This window comes from Macrobrachium rosenbergii, chromosome 4 (assembly GCF_040412425.1).
Source record: "Macrobrachium rosenbergii isolate ZJJX-2024 chromosome 4, ASM4041242v1, whole genome shotgun sequence".
Taxonomy (NCBI): Eukaryota; Metazoa; Arthropoda; class Malacostraca; order Decapoda; family Palaemonidae; genus Macrobrachium; species Macrobrachium rosenbergii.
Window position 1 is genome coordinate 37,747,125 of NC_089744.1, and position 19,825 is coordinate 37,766,949.

At 45.0% G+C, this 19,825-nt stretch overlaps 1 protein-coding gene across 4 annotated transcripts in view; it reads left to right on the top strand.

The window, feature by feature from the left end:
• Positions 1 to 19,825, top strand: part of LOC136832782 (ubiquitin carboxyl-terminal hydrolase MINDY-1-like) — a 127,975-nt gene that overhangs the window by 38,627 nt on the left and 69,523 nt on the right. For all 4 annotated transcript variants that reach the window (XM_067094339.1, XM_067094332.1, XM_067094356.1 and 1 more), the window contains exon 4: positions 12,551 to 12,750. In XM_067094339.1, coding sequence (XP_066950440.1) covers positions 12,551 to 12,750 — 200 coding nt within the window. The remainder of the gene's footprint in view (positions 1 to 12,550; positions 12,751 to 19,825) is intronic.

A 19,825-nucleotide genomic window follows, 5' to 3' on the forward strand; every position in this document is an offset into this window, starting at 1 on the left:
AGTGCCTACTCATTCTTCCAGTAAATATCGTCGTCTTCAGAGGGAGGTTCGCATATTCGGAAAAATACATAGGCGCCGCCCACCCAACCCGCTTTCAAGTAGGATGAACTGTATCACTCTTATGCTACTGTAAAAGCTCCCTCCCTGGGAGTTGCTGCCTGCTCCCAGGGGACTTCTCTTGTCTGATTGATTTGTCCGGATGGTTGGCCTTCACTTCGGCCAGGATCATGTTCTCTTCCATGGAACATGACCATTTAGTTAAATATATTTGAGGTACTGAGCTTTTTAGATTGGACCGTTGGCACTTGCAAAGAAAGTAGAAGGCTATGGCGATCTTGTAGAGGACTTGTCTGCAGACTGGCTGGGGGTCCTCTCTTGTGCAGATAAAGCCATTAGGGACAGCTCCTTGGAATTGGCTTCCTTGTTTTCCACCGGGGTATTAAAGAAGAGGAACTTTAGTGTTCTTTCACCACTAAAGGTGTAACTACTTCCCAGAAATCTGCGCTTCTTTTTTTCACCACTTGATCATCATCATATGTTTCCTCAAGTCACAGTCCAGGAGATAGCCTCTGATCTTCAAAGAAATCTACCCAAGAACTGCTGGCTCAGTCAGCCAAACACCCCAAGGAGCCACCCTCTTTTAGTGCTAAGATGGTCTCTCCCCTCCAGCAACATCCCTTTCGGGGCAGTAGGGCAAGATTCTAGCCCAGACCTCGCTCTAATATGTGCCCTGCTCGTCCAGCCAAAAAGCCCCCCCCTCAAAACCTTCCTCTCATAAGTGAAGGTCCTGTCCTCTGTGTACCAGTGGGAGCAAGCCTTCTCCATTTCTGGGAGAAATGGGTGGCCAGAGGTGTAGAGCAGTGGGTTTCGCTAGTCCCATTCAGAGAGAAACCTCCCTTAGTGTGAACGCCCATTGCATTGACAGTCTCTTCGGTATGCTCAGAGAGGTTTTCGGCCTTCGGCCCTTGTGGAAGAGGTATTTTCTCTTCTCAAGAAAAGAGCTGTAGAGGTGGTCAAAGATGTCAGCGCAGAATGGTTTTACAACTGTCTGTTTGTGGTCCCCAAATTATCCGGGGGTTGGAAACCTGTCCTTAATGTCAGCGCCCTGAATTTCTTCATTCAGAAATCGATATTCATGATGGAAATGAGCTAATCAGTCCTGCCTTCCATTTACCAGGGCAACTGGATGGTGACCATCGATATGCAGGACACATACTTCCATGTCCCCATACATCTGGGCCCCAAGAAGTATCTCAGGTTCGTGTTTCTGGGCAGGGTCTTTCAGTTTTGAGCTTTGTGCTTTGGTCTCTCTACAGCTCCTCAAGTATTCACTCATGTTCTCGCCCCTGTGGTGAAGTGGCTCAACCTTGTGGGAACCAACGTCTCACAGTACTTAGATGATTGGCTTCTTCGCTCTCCATTGAAGATAAAGTGCATGGAGGACCTATGGAAGACCCTCCTCCTTGGCCAGGAGCTGGGTTTACTCATCAACGGCGAGAAGTCTCAACTGTCTCCATCTCAAGTGATTCTCCATTTGGGGATGATGATTGACTCTGAGTTTTCGGGCTTTTCTGTCCCCCAAAAGAGTACAATCGTGCCTTCAAACTGTCCGCGGTTTCCTCGCTCTCACTTCCTGCTTGGCCGACAGTTGGATGATTCTCTTAGGAACCCTTGCATCCATCAAGAAGTTTGTCAGTTTGGGAAGACTACACATGAGGGTACTGCAATTCTTCTTGAAGGCCAGTTGGAACAGGAAGACACATCCGGACTCGTTCATCTTTCCTATAACCCCAGAGATCAAGGAGGACTTGCAATGGTGACTTTCAGAAAGATGGCTTATAGAAGGGAAGTCTCTCCTCCATCTGAGCCCCAGCCTAGCATTGTACTCAGACACATCGGATCTGGATTGGGGCTGCTTCTGGAAGGCATGGAAGTTTCCAGGATTTGGTTTCCAGAAGAGAAGAATCTTCACATAAACATGAGAGAATTGATGGCAGTACATCTAGGTTTTCAATCTTTTGCAAAAGAAATGTCAACAAGACAGTAGCAGTCCATTCAGACAACACCACCTTCAAACAACACCACCGCTTTGTCTGACATAAAGAATCAGGGGGGCACTCGCTCCTTCTACCTCTGCAAAGCAACGAAGAATCCTCCTCGTATGGGCAAAGAAGAACCAAACTGAGTTAGTGACAGGATTCATTCAGAGCAAGTTGAATGTTCTTGCATACGAGCTGTGTTGTTGCAGACAGGTTCTCCCCACAGAGTGGACTCTAGATCCACAAGTATGCACTGACTTGTGGAAACTGTGGGGAAAACCTTTGATAGATCTGTTCGCAACGTCGAGGAACCATCGCCTCCCGTTGTTCTGCTCTCCTTCCCCAGACCCTCTGGCATGGGCGATGGATGCCATGCTTCAAGAATAGTCAGACATGGAACCACTCCTTTCAAGGCCAGAACAGAACTACTAGAGTCACTGAAGAACTTGTTTAACACTTCCCTGACCATGCTGAATGGTGGGAAGGGAACTTGTTTAACACTTCCCTTACCATGCTGAATGGCGGGAAGGAATACCTTCATGTCTTCCCACCATTCAGCATGGTCAGGGAAGTGTAAACAAGTTCTTAACTCACCACAATTCTCCAATGACCCTAGTGGCTCTGTTCTGGCCTCGAAAGGAGTGGTTCCCAGACCTCCTAAGGCTTCTAGTGGGCTTTCCCAGACTCCTGCCACAGAGACCAAGTCTGTTCAAACAGCCACATTTCCGACAATTTCACCGAGGCCTGTCCACTCTTACTCTGACAGGGTTCAGACTGTCATCAGTCTCGTTAGAATGAAGGGGCTTTCAAGACCAGCTGCAGAGGCTCTTGTGAAATGTAGACGCCAGTCGTCTTCTAGAGTACCAAGCTAAGTACGCAGTCTTCCACAGCTGGTTTAGAAGACATAACATCCCTTCTACTCCAACCTCTGTGATGCAGGTCTTGGGTTTTCTGCTATTTTTAAGGACTTCCAGAGATTTGTCTTCGTTGACCATCAAGGGATACAGAGCCATGTTGGGGTCTGTTTTTTGACGCAGAAGCCTAGATCTGGGATCTAATCAGGACATCAGCAATTTGGTTAAGTCCTTTGACTACTAAAGAAAGCAAGACAAACTCGGTCACCTGGAATTTGGATGTTGTCCACAAGTGGCTTTCGGGGCCTCCCTTTGAGCCCCCTTGCACGATTTCTTTAAGAGATTTAACAAGGAAATTTCTCTTTCTTGTTGCTTTGGCCAAAAGAGTCAGCTATCGATAAGAGAGTCAGATTTTCCCAGGGAGACACAGTCTGCCCTTTTATGTTGGGGTTTTTGGCCAAGAATGAGCCTCCTAAGCCTTGGCCCCATTCTTTCATCATCAAAAATTTGAGGGAAATTCTTGGACCAGAAGAAGAGGAGAGATCTCTTTGCCCTGTAAGGGCATTTAGGTATTACCTGAATAGGACTGAGGAGATCAGAGGTCCCTCTAGTAACCTCTGGTGTTCTGTAAAGAATCTTTCCAGACCACTTTCCAAGAATGCAATGTCATTCTTTTTATGAGACATATTTTGGAGTCACACTCTAGAAAGTGGAAGGACCTGTTACCTGTTTTTAAAGTTAAAGCCCATGAAATTAGAGCTGTCGCCACCTCATTGGCTTTTAAACAAAGTATGTCCATATCTGCGATTCTTCAATCAACTTTTTGGAAGTGTAAATCGGTGTTTGTGATTCATTATTTATGAGAAGTGGAGACTGTTCAAGAACTGCAGTACCCTGGGTCAGCTTTCTGTAGCTGGCATGGTGTTAGGAGATGAAGCATAGGAGTTATGATGCTATTCCACCCTTTTTCGCCTTGATATAGGCTGTCGAGTCATGGGGAGCCTGGGGGCACTATGTACCTCTAGTACCTGCCAGTCTCTTAATGGTTGGGTAGTGGTTTCTAATTTGGTGTAGGTGACAGCGTTGTATGGTTGTCTTTCATTATGGTACTGCACCCAGGGCAAGGGCACTTTTTCAAAAAGTTTTGCTAGCCATTGGATAACTCCTTGAGCTGCATTATTTCCACTGATGCTTTGTAGCCATCGGAATACTCCTTCGCTACACTCCCACTGAAGTAGGGACACTCCACGGCTATACTGCCACACCACTATGGGTTAAGATGAGCACAACCAGAGGCAGTATCTACCTGCAATAGCTCCCTTACCAGGTAAGGTTACAGCGAGCATTTTATTTTAATGCTAGCTATCTTTTATCTTTTTCAAAATTCTTTATCTCGTTGAATTTTTGGGAACAGAATATGTCCATGCATCTCGCCTCCTGTCAATATGGGATTCAACTATGTAATTACTTGCTAAGTTACTTATATAAAAATGACATTTTTATAATAAAATAAAGTTTTATATATACTTACCAAGTAATTACAGAATGGGAGCCCTCCCTCCTCCCCTCTCATGGACATAGGACACAACAAATTGAGCTCTTCTGCTGTGTTGTACCTATTCTTCCCCAAAAGTGGGTGGGGCTAGTCACCAAACCAAAACAATGGAGGCACTATTGCGAATTTCAAAATTTAAGCTGCAGCGATAATTAGATACTGTAGCTATGTATTACTAGGTGAGTATATATTATATTATAAAATGCCATTTTTGCAAATGTAGTACAGTATATATTTCATTAAGCATAAATAAGAGATAACTAACAGTCGCTTGTTAGGAACATAACCTAGTATACAAGTGAAGTTGGGATTAAAAGTGAATGAGACTTCCCAAGCTCATTAAAGTCACTCGTCACATCTGCTGTACCTGTTTCCTCAACTACACAGCCTCGTTCACCTCAGAAATATTGACTTAGCTAATATTAATTTTATTACCGTCGCCATTCCCAGTTTACAATTTGGGTGGGAAGTGATAATTTGTGTGTAGCATTATCACTGAATGATAAATGGTCTCCAAATGTTTTTGTTATCTTTATAAATGTGCAGTAATTTTCTGTTTTGAAATAAAAGAAAGTAATAAAATATACTGATATGTACTGTATAAACCTGGTTTATGGTAAACCAGGTATTTCTCTTGCTGCATTTATAATGAAATGTTTAAATCCTGAATTGAAAGTGGTGCGCTTGTAATAGTAAAATGCCTGTTAAAAGTAAACTAAGTTGCACTTACTTGTGTATGAAAAAATGAAAAATATGGAAATAAAAGCAATTCATTGTCTTTACTACAGAGAATGGTATCAGGTGCTGCATTTATGGTTTATTTTGGGATTTTACTGGTACATGAACAAATTGTGAACTTAAAATGATACATCCATAAACATCATGCAACTTAGCTATGAGTGCTGATTGACTGGCAATTATGAGACTAGTTAATTTAGTGGGGGAATATTCAGATCCCAAGTCTGTTGGAGGAAAGGTCTATATAGAATAGAGAAACTGTGATAGCTTGACAAATATTCATTCATTTCTGAAAAAAAATCTCTGAAGTTGGAGGAAGCAAACATGAAGCAGCACATGGTGAGAGACATGTTATTTTTTGGAGGAGTTTGCACAGTCAGAGACTTCGGTAGAATTGATAAGGCAGGAACTGCAGGAGAAATAGCTGCAGTAACAGGAACAGTCATTATAGGAGGAGTCATGGCAGAAACATCCATTTTTATAGAAGTAACTTACCAAGTAATTACATAGCTAATTATTCTGCCTTGTGCAGCAACTTTTTTTGAATTTCACGGTAGCGCTTCTTAATTGTTTTACCTAGGTGACAACCCTGCCCTCTACAGGGAACATAGGACCAACACGGCAGCCGGTTGACAGTTCATTTCTGCCGCCATGGTGTAAACATTGTTGCCATTTGCAGCAGTTTTGATTGGATTTGCAGTCGTTATTTCCACACTCTTGTTTTGGTTAGCTCAGACTGTAGCTAGTCTTTCATTAGAATTTGGACCAACTTTTCTCATCATTATGTCAGATTCTAGTAGTTCTAGTGTTCGCTATTGCAGTGGCATAGGCTGTAAGGCTAGGTTACTTAAAGCATACTTTCTCATACAGTCTGCACAATTTGTAGGGGCAAGTTTGCAGTATAGATAAAACCTGTATTGAAGTACTATGTGGGATAGTAGCCAATGGGAAGTTTTTAACTCGCATTTAGGCAAATTAGAGAAAGATAGAAAGAGGAAGGCGGTTTATGGAGCCGAGAAATGCTCTCTTAGTTTAGAGGCTACACCTAGGCCTAACTTAGAGGTTAGCCCTGTTATCCCCTTTAGTCTCCTATTCCTACTTTCTCTCCTAATTCTGGCCCTCCTGCTGTGCATCCTTCGACTCCCTTGCCTGGCTCCTAATACATTGCCATTCTTGACGGTAGAATTGATAAGAAAATTAATTTGTTTTGGGGCTGTGACTGAATTGGGGAATTCTGTTCAAGGGATTTTACAAAAACTGTCTTCAGTGAAAGTGCAAAGCGATAGTGCAGTGCAAGTGGAGGAGGCAGCTGCTCGTCCCATCAGCTCTCCTAGATAGAGATCACTGGCCTGGTCCCCAACATCAGGGAGAAGACACGAAGTCCAAGGGAGGCCGAGGGGTTTGCCCATGGGTAGTCATCCCCTCAACCACACCTGTTGTATGGGCCCAGGTGTCGGTAGACAACCATTAGGAAGGCTTGTCCTGGAGTGTGCATGGCTTGTCTTCAAGCTCTTCCGAGGACGGCGGTGCGGACAGGAAGTGCTGTTCATGTTACCTGGACTCTTCCCGTCCTCTCAAGCGCTCTCCAGCAATCCGCACTCAGAGTTCGGATCTGATGGGAAGCTCAGTGCCTCTTAAGAAGTATACGCATTCTCCTTGCAGTCCCAGGTCTTCATGCAGTTATGTAACGAACCCTCACATGTCCACTTCAGTCCATTAGCGCCCTCCTCTGTCCACTTTGGTAGATCTGGAGTCTGTCTCCCCTGTCCACTCATCTTCTGCCTGCAGGCGTCCACAACTGTCCACATGGGTCTGCCTGGAGGACGGCTCACCTGTCTGCCCAACTTTTGTCCATGAGCATCCACACCTGTCCACGTTGGACCGTCCAAAGAATGTCTCACCTGTCCGCTTGACTTTTGTCCACAAGTGCTCACACACTGCTCCAAGTGCCCAACTTCCAGACGTTCCAAGTTGCCTTCCGAGCTCCCGTCGCCAGCTACCGAGCACCTGAAGTTAGCTCCTGAATGCTTGGCAAACACTCCCGGATGCCTATCGGCTTCATCATCGCAGGGACTGCTTTCCCCTTCACCTTCTCCCCTCAGACCTTTACCTTTGCCTGCAGACCCTGATGAACTTGCTCTGGCTCCAATTAAATGTCAGTTGGCGCAAATTATCGACCTTTTGAAAGCTCCTACTGTTCCTAAGGCTGTCCAGGATGACACCCTCTCTCTGATATCTTTGGACAAAGAGATCAAACAAGAATCTGCGGCTCCTTCAGCATTTACTACCTTATTGAGGTATTTGTTGGTGAACTTTCCCTCCTTCCTCCCAGCTGCCCCATCTTCACCAACCTCGTCTTTCTTAATGAGGAATCAGTCAGAAATGGAGGACTGGCTGTCTGCCAAGAGAGACCAGGGAAAAGCATCCTTTGCTTTTCCTCCTAGATTGATCCACAGGAGGTACCAGTATTATGCAACCGGGGAAGCTCCTTCATTAGGAGTCTCTGCTTCCTCTGGTTTGATAGACTTGTTTTGCCACTTGGCCTTTGCTTCAGCCAAGATTATGTTCTCGTCTGCAGAATTCGACCACTTAATCAAGGACATCTTCAGAGGACGGGGATTCTGCTTCATACTGGCGGGGGGTTTTTTCATGCGTGGGCAAAGCCATAAGAGATGGCTTGAGTGAACTTTTCACCCTTGTTACCCTTGGGTACTTAAGAAACTAGAGCTACGGTGCTCCTTTGCTTTCAAGGGAGTCACTCATTTGCAAAAGTTAGCTTTGATGTTCTCTCCGCTGGACAAAAATCACCTCTTTCCTCAAGATATGGTGAAGGAGATTGCCCTAGATCTTTAGAAAAAGACACAAAACTTGCTTACTCAGTCATCCAGATGCCCCAAGGAATCATCTTCCTCTCTTCAACCAAAAACTCTTTCCTCCCTCCAGCAACGTCCCTTTCATGAAGGAAGGATCAAAACATCTTTCAGGTCCCACCCATCGGTCCGTTTGGCATCCAGGAACCCCTATGAAGACCTCCAAACCATCCCAGAAGAAGTGAACCAGTAGTCCTCCATGTACCAGTAGGAGCCAGACTCCTGGGATTTTGGGAGAAGTGGCTAATAAGAGGAGTGGAACCTTGAACTCTTAAGGTTTTGAAGGAAGGCTGCATCATTCCTTTTCTGGAGAAACCACCTTTGGTCACCTCTCCCATTGAATTGTCAGCCTACTCAGGAGGCTCCAAGAAACATTCTGCCCTACTGAAAGAAATCTCCTCCCTCATTCAGAAAAAAGCCATAGAGGAGGTTCGAGACACTGACACAGGGATTTTACAAGTGTCTCTTTGTGATTCCCAAAACATTTTGGGGGTGTTGGAGACCAGTCCTTGATTTAAATGCCCTCAATCATTTCATGTTGAAGACAAAATTCAAGATGGAGAGAAGTCTGTTGGCCCTTGGTTCCGTTCAACAAAATGACTAGATGGTAACACTAGATATGCAGGATGCGTATTTTCATATCCCGATTCATCCAGTGTCTAGAAAATATCTGAGGTTTGTCTTTCAAGGAAAAGTATACCAGTTTTGGGCCCTCTGCTTTGGCTTTTTGGCAGCCTCTTGGGTATTCTCTTGAGTTCTCGCTCCTCTTTCGAAATGGCTCCATTTAGTAGGAATCAACGTGAATTTCTACCTAGACGACTGGCTACTTTGATTCCTGTCAAAAGACAAGTGCATGTAGGACACGCACAAGCCTGTTCTTCTGACCCGGGGCTGGGCCTTCTTTTAAACCTTCAGAAGTCCCAGTTGACCCCTTCACAAGAAATCCTTTATCTGGGGATGATAATGAACTCTCAAGTTTTTCAGGCTTTTCTGTCACACTAGAGGATTTCCAACTGCCTTCAAACAGTCCAAAAATTCTTAGCTCTTTCGTCTTTCATGGCTCATCAATGGATGAGCCTATCGGGAACCCTGGCTTCCATAGAAACCTTTGTCAAATTACAATTTTACCTGAAGGCCAACTGGAGCAAGAAAACTTAGCCCGACAGCCACGTCTTCCTGATCACCCCAAAAATAAAATCAGACCACAGTGGTGGCTGTCAGAAAGAAGGCTGTCGGAAGGGAAGTCCCCTCATCCACTGAACTGAGACCTGAACTTTTATTCTGACATGTCGGGATGTGGACTCCAGATCAACAGGTCTTACACATCATCATAAGAGAACTGATGGCAGTGCATCTAGGTCTTCAGAGTTTTGCTTCCTTAGTCCGCAACAAGACTGTAATGGTTCATGTGGACAACACCACAGCCTTAGCCTACATTTGGAAGCAAGGCGAGACCTACTCCTTCTCTCTGTCAAACAGCGAGAGACTTACTGCTGTGGGCAGACCAAAATCAAGTGACTGGTCACTCGGTTCATCCAAGGAAGACTAAATGTGATGGCAGATGAGCTGAGCTGTCAAAAGCAAGTCCTTCTGACAGAATGGACCCTAGATCCACTAGTTTGCGTAGACCTGTGGAAGTTTTGGGGCAAACCAATGATAGACTTGTTCGCCACCTCCAGTAACCATTGTCTTCCTATGTACAGTATTGCTCGCCAGCCCCAGACCCCCTTGCAGGGGCCGCGGACGCCATGCTGCAAGATTGGTCGAACCTGGAACCTCCTCCCTCTTGCCTGATCAGGGAGGTTTTGAACAAGTTCCAGATGCACAGCAATACGACCTCGATCCCCATAGCTCCCTTTTGGGTTCTGAGAGTGTGGTTTTCGGACCTTCTTTGTCTGCTGGTAGACTTCCCAAGGATGCTTCCTCAAAAGCTGTCTCTTCTCAGACAACCCCACTTCAGAAGACACCACCTAGGGTTGTCCACTCTTGCTCTGACAGGATTCAGACTGTCCGTAAGCTGTTCACAGTCAAGGGTTTTTCAAGAGGAACTGCAGAAGCAGTTGCTCAGTGCAGAAGATCTTCTAGCCTCGTCTATCAAGGCTAAGTGGTCAGTCTTTTGACAGTGGTGCCTCAGTCGCAATATCTCATCTTCTGCCACCACTGTAACTCAGATTGCAGACTTTCTCTTCTTCCTAAGGAATAGAAGGAACTTGTCGTCTTCGAGCATTAAAGACTATAGAGCTATGCTTAGCCCAGTCTTTAAACATAGAGGGTTGGCTCTCTCTTCAAACCCCAATATCAATGACCTTTTGAAGTCTTTTGAGATGACGAAATATAAAAAGGACAATTTTTCGGTATCCTGAAATCTGGATGTGGTCCTTAAATGGCTGTCTGGCCCATCATATGATCCCCTCAGGACTTCTTCCCTTAGGAATTTGACTCGTAAGACTCTCTCCCTCTGTGCATTAGCCACAGCTAAACTCAACAGCGAACTTAAAGCCATTGACAGGAAAGTGGGCTTCTCTCAAGGGGATGCAGTTTGTTCTTTCACCATAGGCTTTTTAGCAAAGAATGAGGTTATGTCCAAGCCCAGGCCTCATTCTTACATGGTTAAGAACTTATCAGATATCCTAGGATAAGAGGAAGAAGAGAGGATCCTGTGTCCAATCAGGTCACTGAAACACTACCTACATAGGACAGAAAAGATTAGGGTTACTTCTAATAACCTTTGGTGTTCAGTTAAGAACCCGTCTAGCCCTTCAAGAATGCCTTGTCGTTCTTTCTGAAAGATTTAATTAAAGAAACACACTCCTAGATTCAGGAGGAGTTTTTACTGAACTTTAAAGTAAGAGTACATGACATTAGGTGGTGTTCACTTCTTTGGCGTTCAGACATAACATGCCCCTGTCCACTATTATCCAGTCCTATTACTGGAAGTGCAAGTCACTTTTTGCATCTTACTATTTGAAAGACGTAGAAATCGTGTTTAATGATTGCAGTACCCTGGGGACTTTATCGGTGGCTGGCATGGTATTAGGTGAAGAAACATAGGAAGCACTGTTTTTCTCCTGCTTTCTTTTTGCCTTGAAGTAGGGTTTTCGAGTTTTTGGGAAGCCTGGGGGTACGGAGTACCTGGAGTATCCACCGGTCTTAGTGGATAGGGTATGGTTTTTATTGGGTGTTTTCAGATTAGGTGACAGCGTTGTCTGGTTTTTGATCTTGGTACTGTGCCCAGGGCAAGGGCACCTTTGTAAACTTTGCTAGTCATCAGACATTATCCCTCGCTGCAAAGTTCCCTCCTAAGTAGAAGTGGCACAGGGCTGTACCACTATGCCACTACTGGTCAAGATGAGCACCAACCAGAGGCAGTACTCCCCTGCAGCAGCTCTCATACAGGGTAAGGAAACAACAAGTGATGCATTAATGCTGGCAGATTTTTCTGTTTCAAAGTCATTATCATGCTTTAATGTTTTGTAATAGATTGTGTCCATGTATCCCACCTCCATTTAGTGTGGGATTCAGCTATGTAATTACTTGGTAAGTTACTTATGTAAAAATTACATTTTTATGATAAAATAAAGTTTTATATATACTTACCAAGTAATTACTATACTATTAGAGCCCTCCCTCCTCCCCTCCCATGGACATGAGGGCATAAATGAATTGTCAACCGGCTGCCCTGTTGTTCCAATGTTCCCCGTAGAAGGCGGGGTTGTCACCTGAGTAAGACAATTAAAAAGTGCTACTGCGAAATTCAAAAAAAGTTGCCACTTGAGGTAGAATAATTAGCTATGTAATTACTTGGGAAGTATATGTAAAAATTTATTTTATCATAAAAATATCATGTTTATAGCTTATCTAACTGTGTAAGTTGCTGAAAGGAATCCTGTGTTCATGGTAGGGGTCATATTCTGTACAAATAGGAATACTGTGATGATCTTCATCAAAGCAAATGCCTAGAGAATGATTGTATATCTTTTAAAGCACTGTAGAGTTGCAGAAGTTGAGTTTATTTGCATATAGACACTTGAGGATCCACTGGAGCATGTGGTGTAAGATTTGATCCCCCTGCCTTTCAGAGAAGATATACGTTCAGTGGGGTTTTGATGAAACAAAGATATTTATCATAGCTCTGTTTCATTTGAACTCTCCTGTGGTGACAGAAAATGTTTTTATTTCTTAATTTCATGGAATTCAACCATAGTGCCCTCCTTCCAACCCCCTGGGTTGGTTGAGGACTTGCTTTACAAGTGTTGTTAAAAAGTGTTGCAGTTTGTTGGGGCTTTTACCTTCCTAGTTAAGTAATGCTGACAGTTTGACAGTAAGGGTCAATTACCAAGACTGGCAAGATTAAACTTTTAAAATAGTGGTTTGTGTTTGTTAAACATTAATACGTATTTGAAATTATGGATTTTTATTTAATATTTATGTAGATCAATGGAATATAGTAAAATATTTGATGTAAGTATAAAAGCTTTTTATTTTTTTACACAGGGTACGTGATTTTGAATTTACGGGTGAACTTTGCATATTTGATTTACTTGGCATCATGCTATACCATGGATGGGTGGTTGATCCTTCTTCAGAAGTGGCAGAAATAATTAAAGGTCTATCTTACAACCAACTTACAAATAATATTTTTGCCTGGAGAGAAGAAGCTGTTAAAAACAACAACAATGATTTATTGGTGAAAGGTAAATTTTTCATTATTTTCTGAAGGTATGTATATTGTTTATGGTGTAGTTTGATGTGAGAACAGGATACTCAGAAAATGTCTAATGATATTTTTTTAACTGCATGGTTTCATATAAGTAAACTTACCAAGTAATTACATAGCTAATGTTTCTACCTCGCACAGCAACTTTTAAAAAAAATTGCAGTAGTGCTTCTATTGTTTTGTGTAGGTGACAGGCCCCGGCCACTATCAGGAGATGCAGGAAACAAACCGGCAGATAGACTCAGTTTGTTTTGCCGACTGTGGTGCACACATCGGCGCCATTTGCAGCAGCTTTTTTGATGGTTTATTCAGTTGTCTTTGCAGTTATTGGTGAAGTACAATTACCTTATTTTGGTAGCCTTCAAACTTTGGATAGTTTATTATAAATTTTTATGTAAGTAACTTACCAAGTAATTACTTAGCTAACAATTATGCTCACATGGCATCCTAAATTGAAAATTTGTGGTAATGTGTCAGCTGCAAAGTGGGGGATGACAGGCCCTGCCCACTGCAACAGGAGCATGGGAGCGACTCACGGCCAATGGCATCATTCTCTTTTATGCCTTGCTGTCGACAACACATCAGTCTCTGCAGTCCTGCCTGATTCGCTGGTTGTTGCATGCTTGCTGAAGTAGGTAAAGTATTTCACTTTCGTTTAGTTCAAGCTCTTGTTTTTTGGTTTTGTCAGTGCTTTTAGATCTTTCTTCTAGTTAGCTATGTCTGATTCTAGTTCTTTCAGTCATCACTGTTGTAGTGAAGGCTGTAAGGCTAGATTAACTAAGCTTTGTTATGACGCACATACCATCTGCACTAAGCGTAGGGGCAGGTGTGTTCAAGGGAGAGTACGTGTGGAGAGTGTAAGGACTAGGATGAATGTAAATGGAAGGTGCTTGAATGTCATCTTAGTAGACTTGAGAAGAATAGGATAAGGAAGGTGGCCACTCGGGCCGAAAGTAGTGCCTCTGTTAGTAGAGATTCTTCATGTAAGCTTAAGACAGACTCTAGCCTTGCTCTTCCAGCTACTCCCTGGTCATACACTTTCTCCTATTCCCAGCCCCCTTCTGTCCCTCCACATACTCCCGTGCTAAGCTCCCGTGCTTCTGACCCCAATGCCGTTGGCCAGTCTTGAGTCTAGAATCGAGTCCAAGTTTGACAAGAAAATAAGTCTAGTGGTTAATTCAATATTGAAGATAGGGGCATCCCTACAAGCCCTTATGGACAAACTTTTCAGTGATAAAGTGTCTAGTGATGAAGTGTTAAGTGAAATGTTAGTGGAGGAGATGGTTTCCCATCCCATCGGTTCTCCTAGACGAAGGTCACTGTCCCACTCCCCTGATCCTGGGAGAAGACATACCGGAGGTCCAAAGGAAGCTGACGGGCTTGTCCCCTCAGTCGAGCCTGTTGCTAGATCTCAGGCTTTGACAGACTGCCACTGGAAAGGTGTCGTTGGATCTGCACCGCATGTCTTCAAGCTCGGGCTCAGATTCCTACTGCGGGCGTCACAGATACTTCCTTGATTTGTCCCGGCCACTGACAAGGGACATGGACGACTTGGCCCCTTCTTCCCCGTTGCCTGTCAAGTGTCACAGGGATGCCTTCAACAACCCACTTCCGTCTTGCAGCTATGGCATGGATCCTTTAGTACTGCATTCGCCTTGGTTCAGCTGTTTCGTTCTCACCCAAGGATTCCAAGCTCCCGAAGCATTGTTCTAAGCGCCTGTCGCCCGAGACCCCATCTCGCCCAGAGCCCCCCAGCACCCACTCCTGACAGCCCAGTTCTGGCTCCCGTGCTCCCAGCATCTGCTTCTGCGTGCACAACTCTTGCTCCTGCGAGCCCAGCACCTGCTCCCATGCGCGCAGCACCTGCTCCTGTGTGCTGAGCGCCTGCTCCCGTGCACCCAGCTGCGAACTCCAAGCGCCCGGCCCCATCATCCAGGAACCTGATCCCTACTCATCATCAACTGTCTTCATCTCTCGAACGCCAAGTTTCCGCCTCGGAGCCAGACGACCTCTCGTTGGCACCCATCAAGGAACAGCTGTCAGAGATCTTAAGCATCATTAGGAAAGTGCCCTTATCAAAGCCTTCTCAAGGTTTGATTTGTCCTTGTCTCCGGTCTCGTCGGAAGACGAAGAGGAGATCAAACAAGATGCTTCTTCTCCCACAGCTTGTGTGTCTCATCTTCGGTTCCTCCTGGCAAGTTTTCCTACCTTTTTTGCCTGGCTGCTCCGTAATCTCCTGCTTCTACCTTCCTTATGAGAAGTCTTCCTGAAGAGCACTCTCAACTTCCCAAGATGGTGCTTTCTTCCTCCTGTAAGAAAGCAATGAAAAAGATTGAAGAATGGCTCTCAATGAAGAGAGAGCAGGGCAAAGCAACTTCTGCCCAGCCTCCCTCTCATCTCGTCAAGAGGAAATATCAGCCATATGTCACTGGGGAAGCTCCCTCTCTGGGAGTCGCTGCCTCCTCCCATGGGGACTTCTCCTGCCTTATCAACTCTTCTTGTCGGTCAGCCTTCGCTTTAGCCAAAGTTTTTTTCTCTTCCTCGGAACTGGACCATCTCATTAAGAACCTCTTCAAGCTTCTCATAGTACTAAGTTTTCTGGACTGGACAGTAGGAGCCATTGCAAAGAAGATCAAGGACTTTTAAGGGCTTGGACGAGCTCTTCACAGCAGACCTGTTCAGTGCTCTCTCTTGTGCTAACAAAGCCACCAGGGACAGCTCTTCATAACTCGCAGCTGTTTACGCTTTCGGAGTTCTTAAAAAGAGAAAACTTTGGTGCTCTTTCACCACAAGAGGAGTCACTTCTTCACAGAGATCAGCCTCGTTATTTTCTCCATTGGATTCTTCTCACCTATTTTCCCAGTCAATCGTGGAAGAGATCGCATTACATCTCCAGAAGAAATCCACCCGCAACCTGCTTGCAAAGTCTTCTAAACAACCCCAAGAGTTCTTCGTCTTCATCGTTTATTCCCAAGATGATCTGTCCGCTGCAACAGCATCCCTTTTGCAGGAATAAGCCCAAACCACAAGTTAGACCTCGTTCCAACCTCCGGTTTCAATCTAGATCCTTTAAGAAGAACTCCTCTTCCAAGCTGGTGTCCAAGAAGTGAACCAGAAGTCCTTCGTGCCCCAGTAGGAGCCAGACTTCTTTTCTGGCAGAAATGGTATCACGGGGGAGCAGACCAATGGATTGTCAAAATGTTAAAGGAGGGCTACTGCATCCCGTTCTTGGAGAACCCTCCTTTAGTTACCTCTCCCATCACTTTGACGGCCTACTCAAGAGACTCGGAGAAACATTTGACCCTTTTGAAGGAAGTATCCTCTCTCCTTCTGAAGCGGGCCATAGAAGAAGTCGAGGATGTACAAACCCAGGGCTTCTACAATCATCTGTTTGTAGTCCCCAAAACATTGGGCGGTTGGAGACTGGTCCTAGACGTAAACGTTCTCAGTCTCTTTGTAAGGAAGGTGAAGATCGAGATGGAGACGAACCAGTCAGTCATGGCTTCCATTCACCCGGGTGATTGGATGGTCATGCTGGGTATGCAAGATGCATACATCCATATCCCCATCCATCAGAATTCCAGGAAGTATCTCAGGTTCATCTTCCAGGGAAAAGTCCTCCAGTTTTGGTTCCTTTGCTCCAGCCTCTCTATAGCTCCTCAGGTAGTCTCCCGATTCCTCTCCCCTCTCGCCAGATGGCTCCACCTAGTCGGCATAAATATCAGCCTTTGCCTGGACAACTGGCTTCTTCGATCTCCTTCGAAGAAGTGCACGAAGGACCTTCAGACAACTCTCCAGCTTTCTCAAGATCTAGGAATTCTTTTAAATCTCCAGAAGTCCCAGTTAGCCCCTACACAGAAGATTCTTTATTTGGGGATGATTCTCAACTCTTGGACTTTTCAGGTTTTTCCGTCCCCCAAGAGAATCGCAAACTACCTCCAGATGATTTGCAGTTTCCTCGTCCTTTCGTTGTGTTCGGCTCATCGGTGGATGAGCCTTCTAGGGACTTTGTCGTCTATCGAGACCTTCGTCAAGTTGGGTAGATTGCACGTGAGAGTTCTCCAATTCTACCTCAAAGTCTACTGGGACAGGAAGACTCAACCGGACTCTGTCATCTTTCCCATCACTCAGGAGATAAAATCAGAACTCCAATGGTGGCTGTCCAAAGGAAGACTTTTGCAGGGAAGATCTCTTCCCCCTCTGAGTCCTGACCTAGAATTTTACTCAGATGCCTCAGATCTAGGCTTTGGAGCCCTTCTAGGGAGTCAAGTGGTTCCGAGACATGGTTCCCGGAGGAAAGCAATCTTCATATCAACATAAAGAAGCTGAAGGCCATTCATCTAGGTCTCCAGCATTTCTCAACCTCAACTCGCAACAAGGCAGTGGTTATTCATGCGGACAACACCACTTTGTCGTATATCAGGAAACGGGGGCACTCGTTCCTTTTCCCTCTGCCAGACTGCAAAGGACCTTCTGCTTTGGGCGCACCAAAATCAAGTGACTTTGGTCACTTGTTTTATTCGGGAAATTAAACATCCTGGGAGACGAGTTGAGCGGTCGGAAGCAGGTCCTTCCTACTGCGTGGACCTTGGACCACAGGATCTGTGTCGACCCTTGGCGATTGTGGGGCATACCGTCCTTTGACCTGTTTGCCACCTCAAGAAATAGTCGTCTTCCCGTCTGCTACTCTCCAGCCCTGGATCCCCAGGCATGGGCGACGGACACCATGCTCCTAGACTGGTCAGGCCTGGACCTTTATGCCTTCCCACCCTTCATCTTGGTGAGGGAAATCCTGAACAAGTTCGTGTCATACTGCAATGTCTCAGTGACACTTGTAGCTTCGTTCTGACCCACGAAGGAATGGTCCCTGGACCTTCTACGTCTACTGGTAGACTCCCCAAGGCTGCTTTCCCAAAGACCGTGGCTACTCAAACAACCTCACTTCAAGAGATACCACCAAGGGTTGTCCACTCTTGCTCTGACAGGTTTCAGACTGTCAGGAACTTGTCAGAGCGAAAGGTTTTTCAAGAGCAGCTGTGGAAGCTAGTGCAAAGTGCAGACGATAATCTATTTGCAACGTCTACCAGTGAAGGTGGACAGTGTTCCATTGATGGTGCCTCAGACATCACATCTCATCTTTTGAGACATCTTTAACCCAGATGGCAGATTTTCTCCTATACCTGAGGACCTCTACAGTAGGCATCTGTCCTTGTCCACCATTAAAGGATACCGAGCGATGCTTACCTCGGTTTTCAAACAGAGGTATGGGTCTTTCATCTAACCAGGGTCTTAATGATCTCATTAAGTCATTCGATACTTCCAAGCAGAAGAAATCTGATTTAGTGTCTTGGGACTTAGATGTGGTCCTTACGTGGCTTACAGGTCTTCCTTTTGAGCCACTCAGTTCCGCTTCCCTCAAGAGCCTTACTCGGAAGATCCTCTTTCTAGTAGCCCTGGCTATGGCTGAACATGTAAGTGAACTGCACGTGATTGACAAGAGGGTAGGCTTTTCCCAAGGGGATGCATTGTGCTCTTTCGCCTTAGGCTTCTTAGCCAAGAATGAGGATCCTTGTAAGCCTTGGCCTCACTCCTCCCATATTAGGAATTTAATGGAAATCCTAGGCGCAGATAAAGAGGAGAAGGTTCTTTGCCCAGTCAGAGGACCGAGACGATTAGAGGACCTGCTAGCAACCTCTGGTGTTCTGTCAAGAATCCTTTTCATCCTCTTTCCAAGAATGCCCTATTGTTCCGTATTAGAGACCTGATCTCCAAAGCGCATTCCCGGATTCAGGAAAACTTTTCCTTTGATCAAAGTTAGAGCTCAAGCACAATTTATCCCTCTCATCCATTCTTCAGTCAACCTTTTGGAGGTGCAAATCGATCTTCATGTCTCATTATTTTAAAGAAGTGGAAACAGTGTTTGAAAACTGCAGTACCCTCGGACCATGAGCAGTGGCTGGCATGGTATTAGGGAAGAAGCGTTGGAGAGATTCCGTCTCTCTTCTGTCTCTTCGCCTTGATGTAGGGTGTCAAGTTTTTGGGGAGCCTGGGGGGTTATTTTTTACCTGGAGTGCCCACCAGTTCTTTGGATGGGTAGTGGTTTGTTGTGTCAGGGTGGGGGACAGTGTTATCCGGTTGTTTTTTTGTGGTACTGCACCCAGGGCAAGGGCAACTTTTTTCTGCATGCATCTTGTCAGCGATCAGGCATATCCTCCATTGCTAGACTTCCACTGATGTAGAGGCGACTCTCAGCTCACTGCTGCACCACTACAGGTTAAGATGAGCACCAAGTAGAGGCAGTAGCTCTCTTACCAGGAAAGGAAGTGACAAGCTTTGTTTCAATGCTAGCCATCATTTCTAGTTCAAGTCATTACCAAACTTAATGTTTTGAAGTAGAATTGTACATTCATCCCACCCCCCTTTCAGTGTGGGGTTCAGCTAAGTAATTACTTGGTAAGTTACTTATATAAAAATGAAATTTTTATAATAAAATAAAGTTTTATATATACTTACCAAGTAATTCCTGAATCAGAGCCCTCCCTCCTCCCCTTTTTTCATGGACTTTGCTGTAGTAAAATAGAATGATGCCATTGGCTCTGAGTTGCTCTCACGCTCCTGTTGCAGGTGGCGGGACCTGTCACCCCCTGCTTTGCAACTGACGTGTTACCCCGAATTTTGAATTTAGGATGCCGTTTGAGCATAATCGTTAGCTAAGTAATTACTTGATAAGTATGCATAAAACTTTATTTTATTAAAAAAATGTAATTTTTGTGTTAGTTCCCCAGTTTTTGCTGAATTATGTCCAATTCTAGCAATTCAAGTACAGGCAATCCCCGCTTACCGGCAGCATTGGTTAACAGCTATCCAGTGTTAAGGGGCTTGTCTTGTGATGCCAATCTACGATTACCGGCGCCAATCTCTGCTTAACGGCGGCGCCGATATCTGGTTAACAGTACTGTTAAGCAGGTCATTAGTGCTGTTATGCGCCGTTAAGCGGGTCATTCGGCTATTACCGCCGATTTTCGGTTAGCGGCATCGGCTGGGAACAGAAC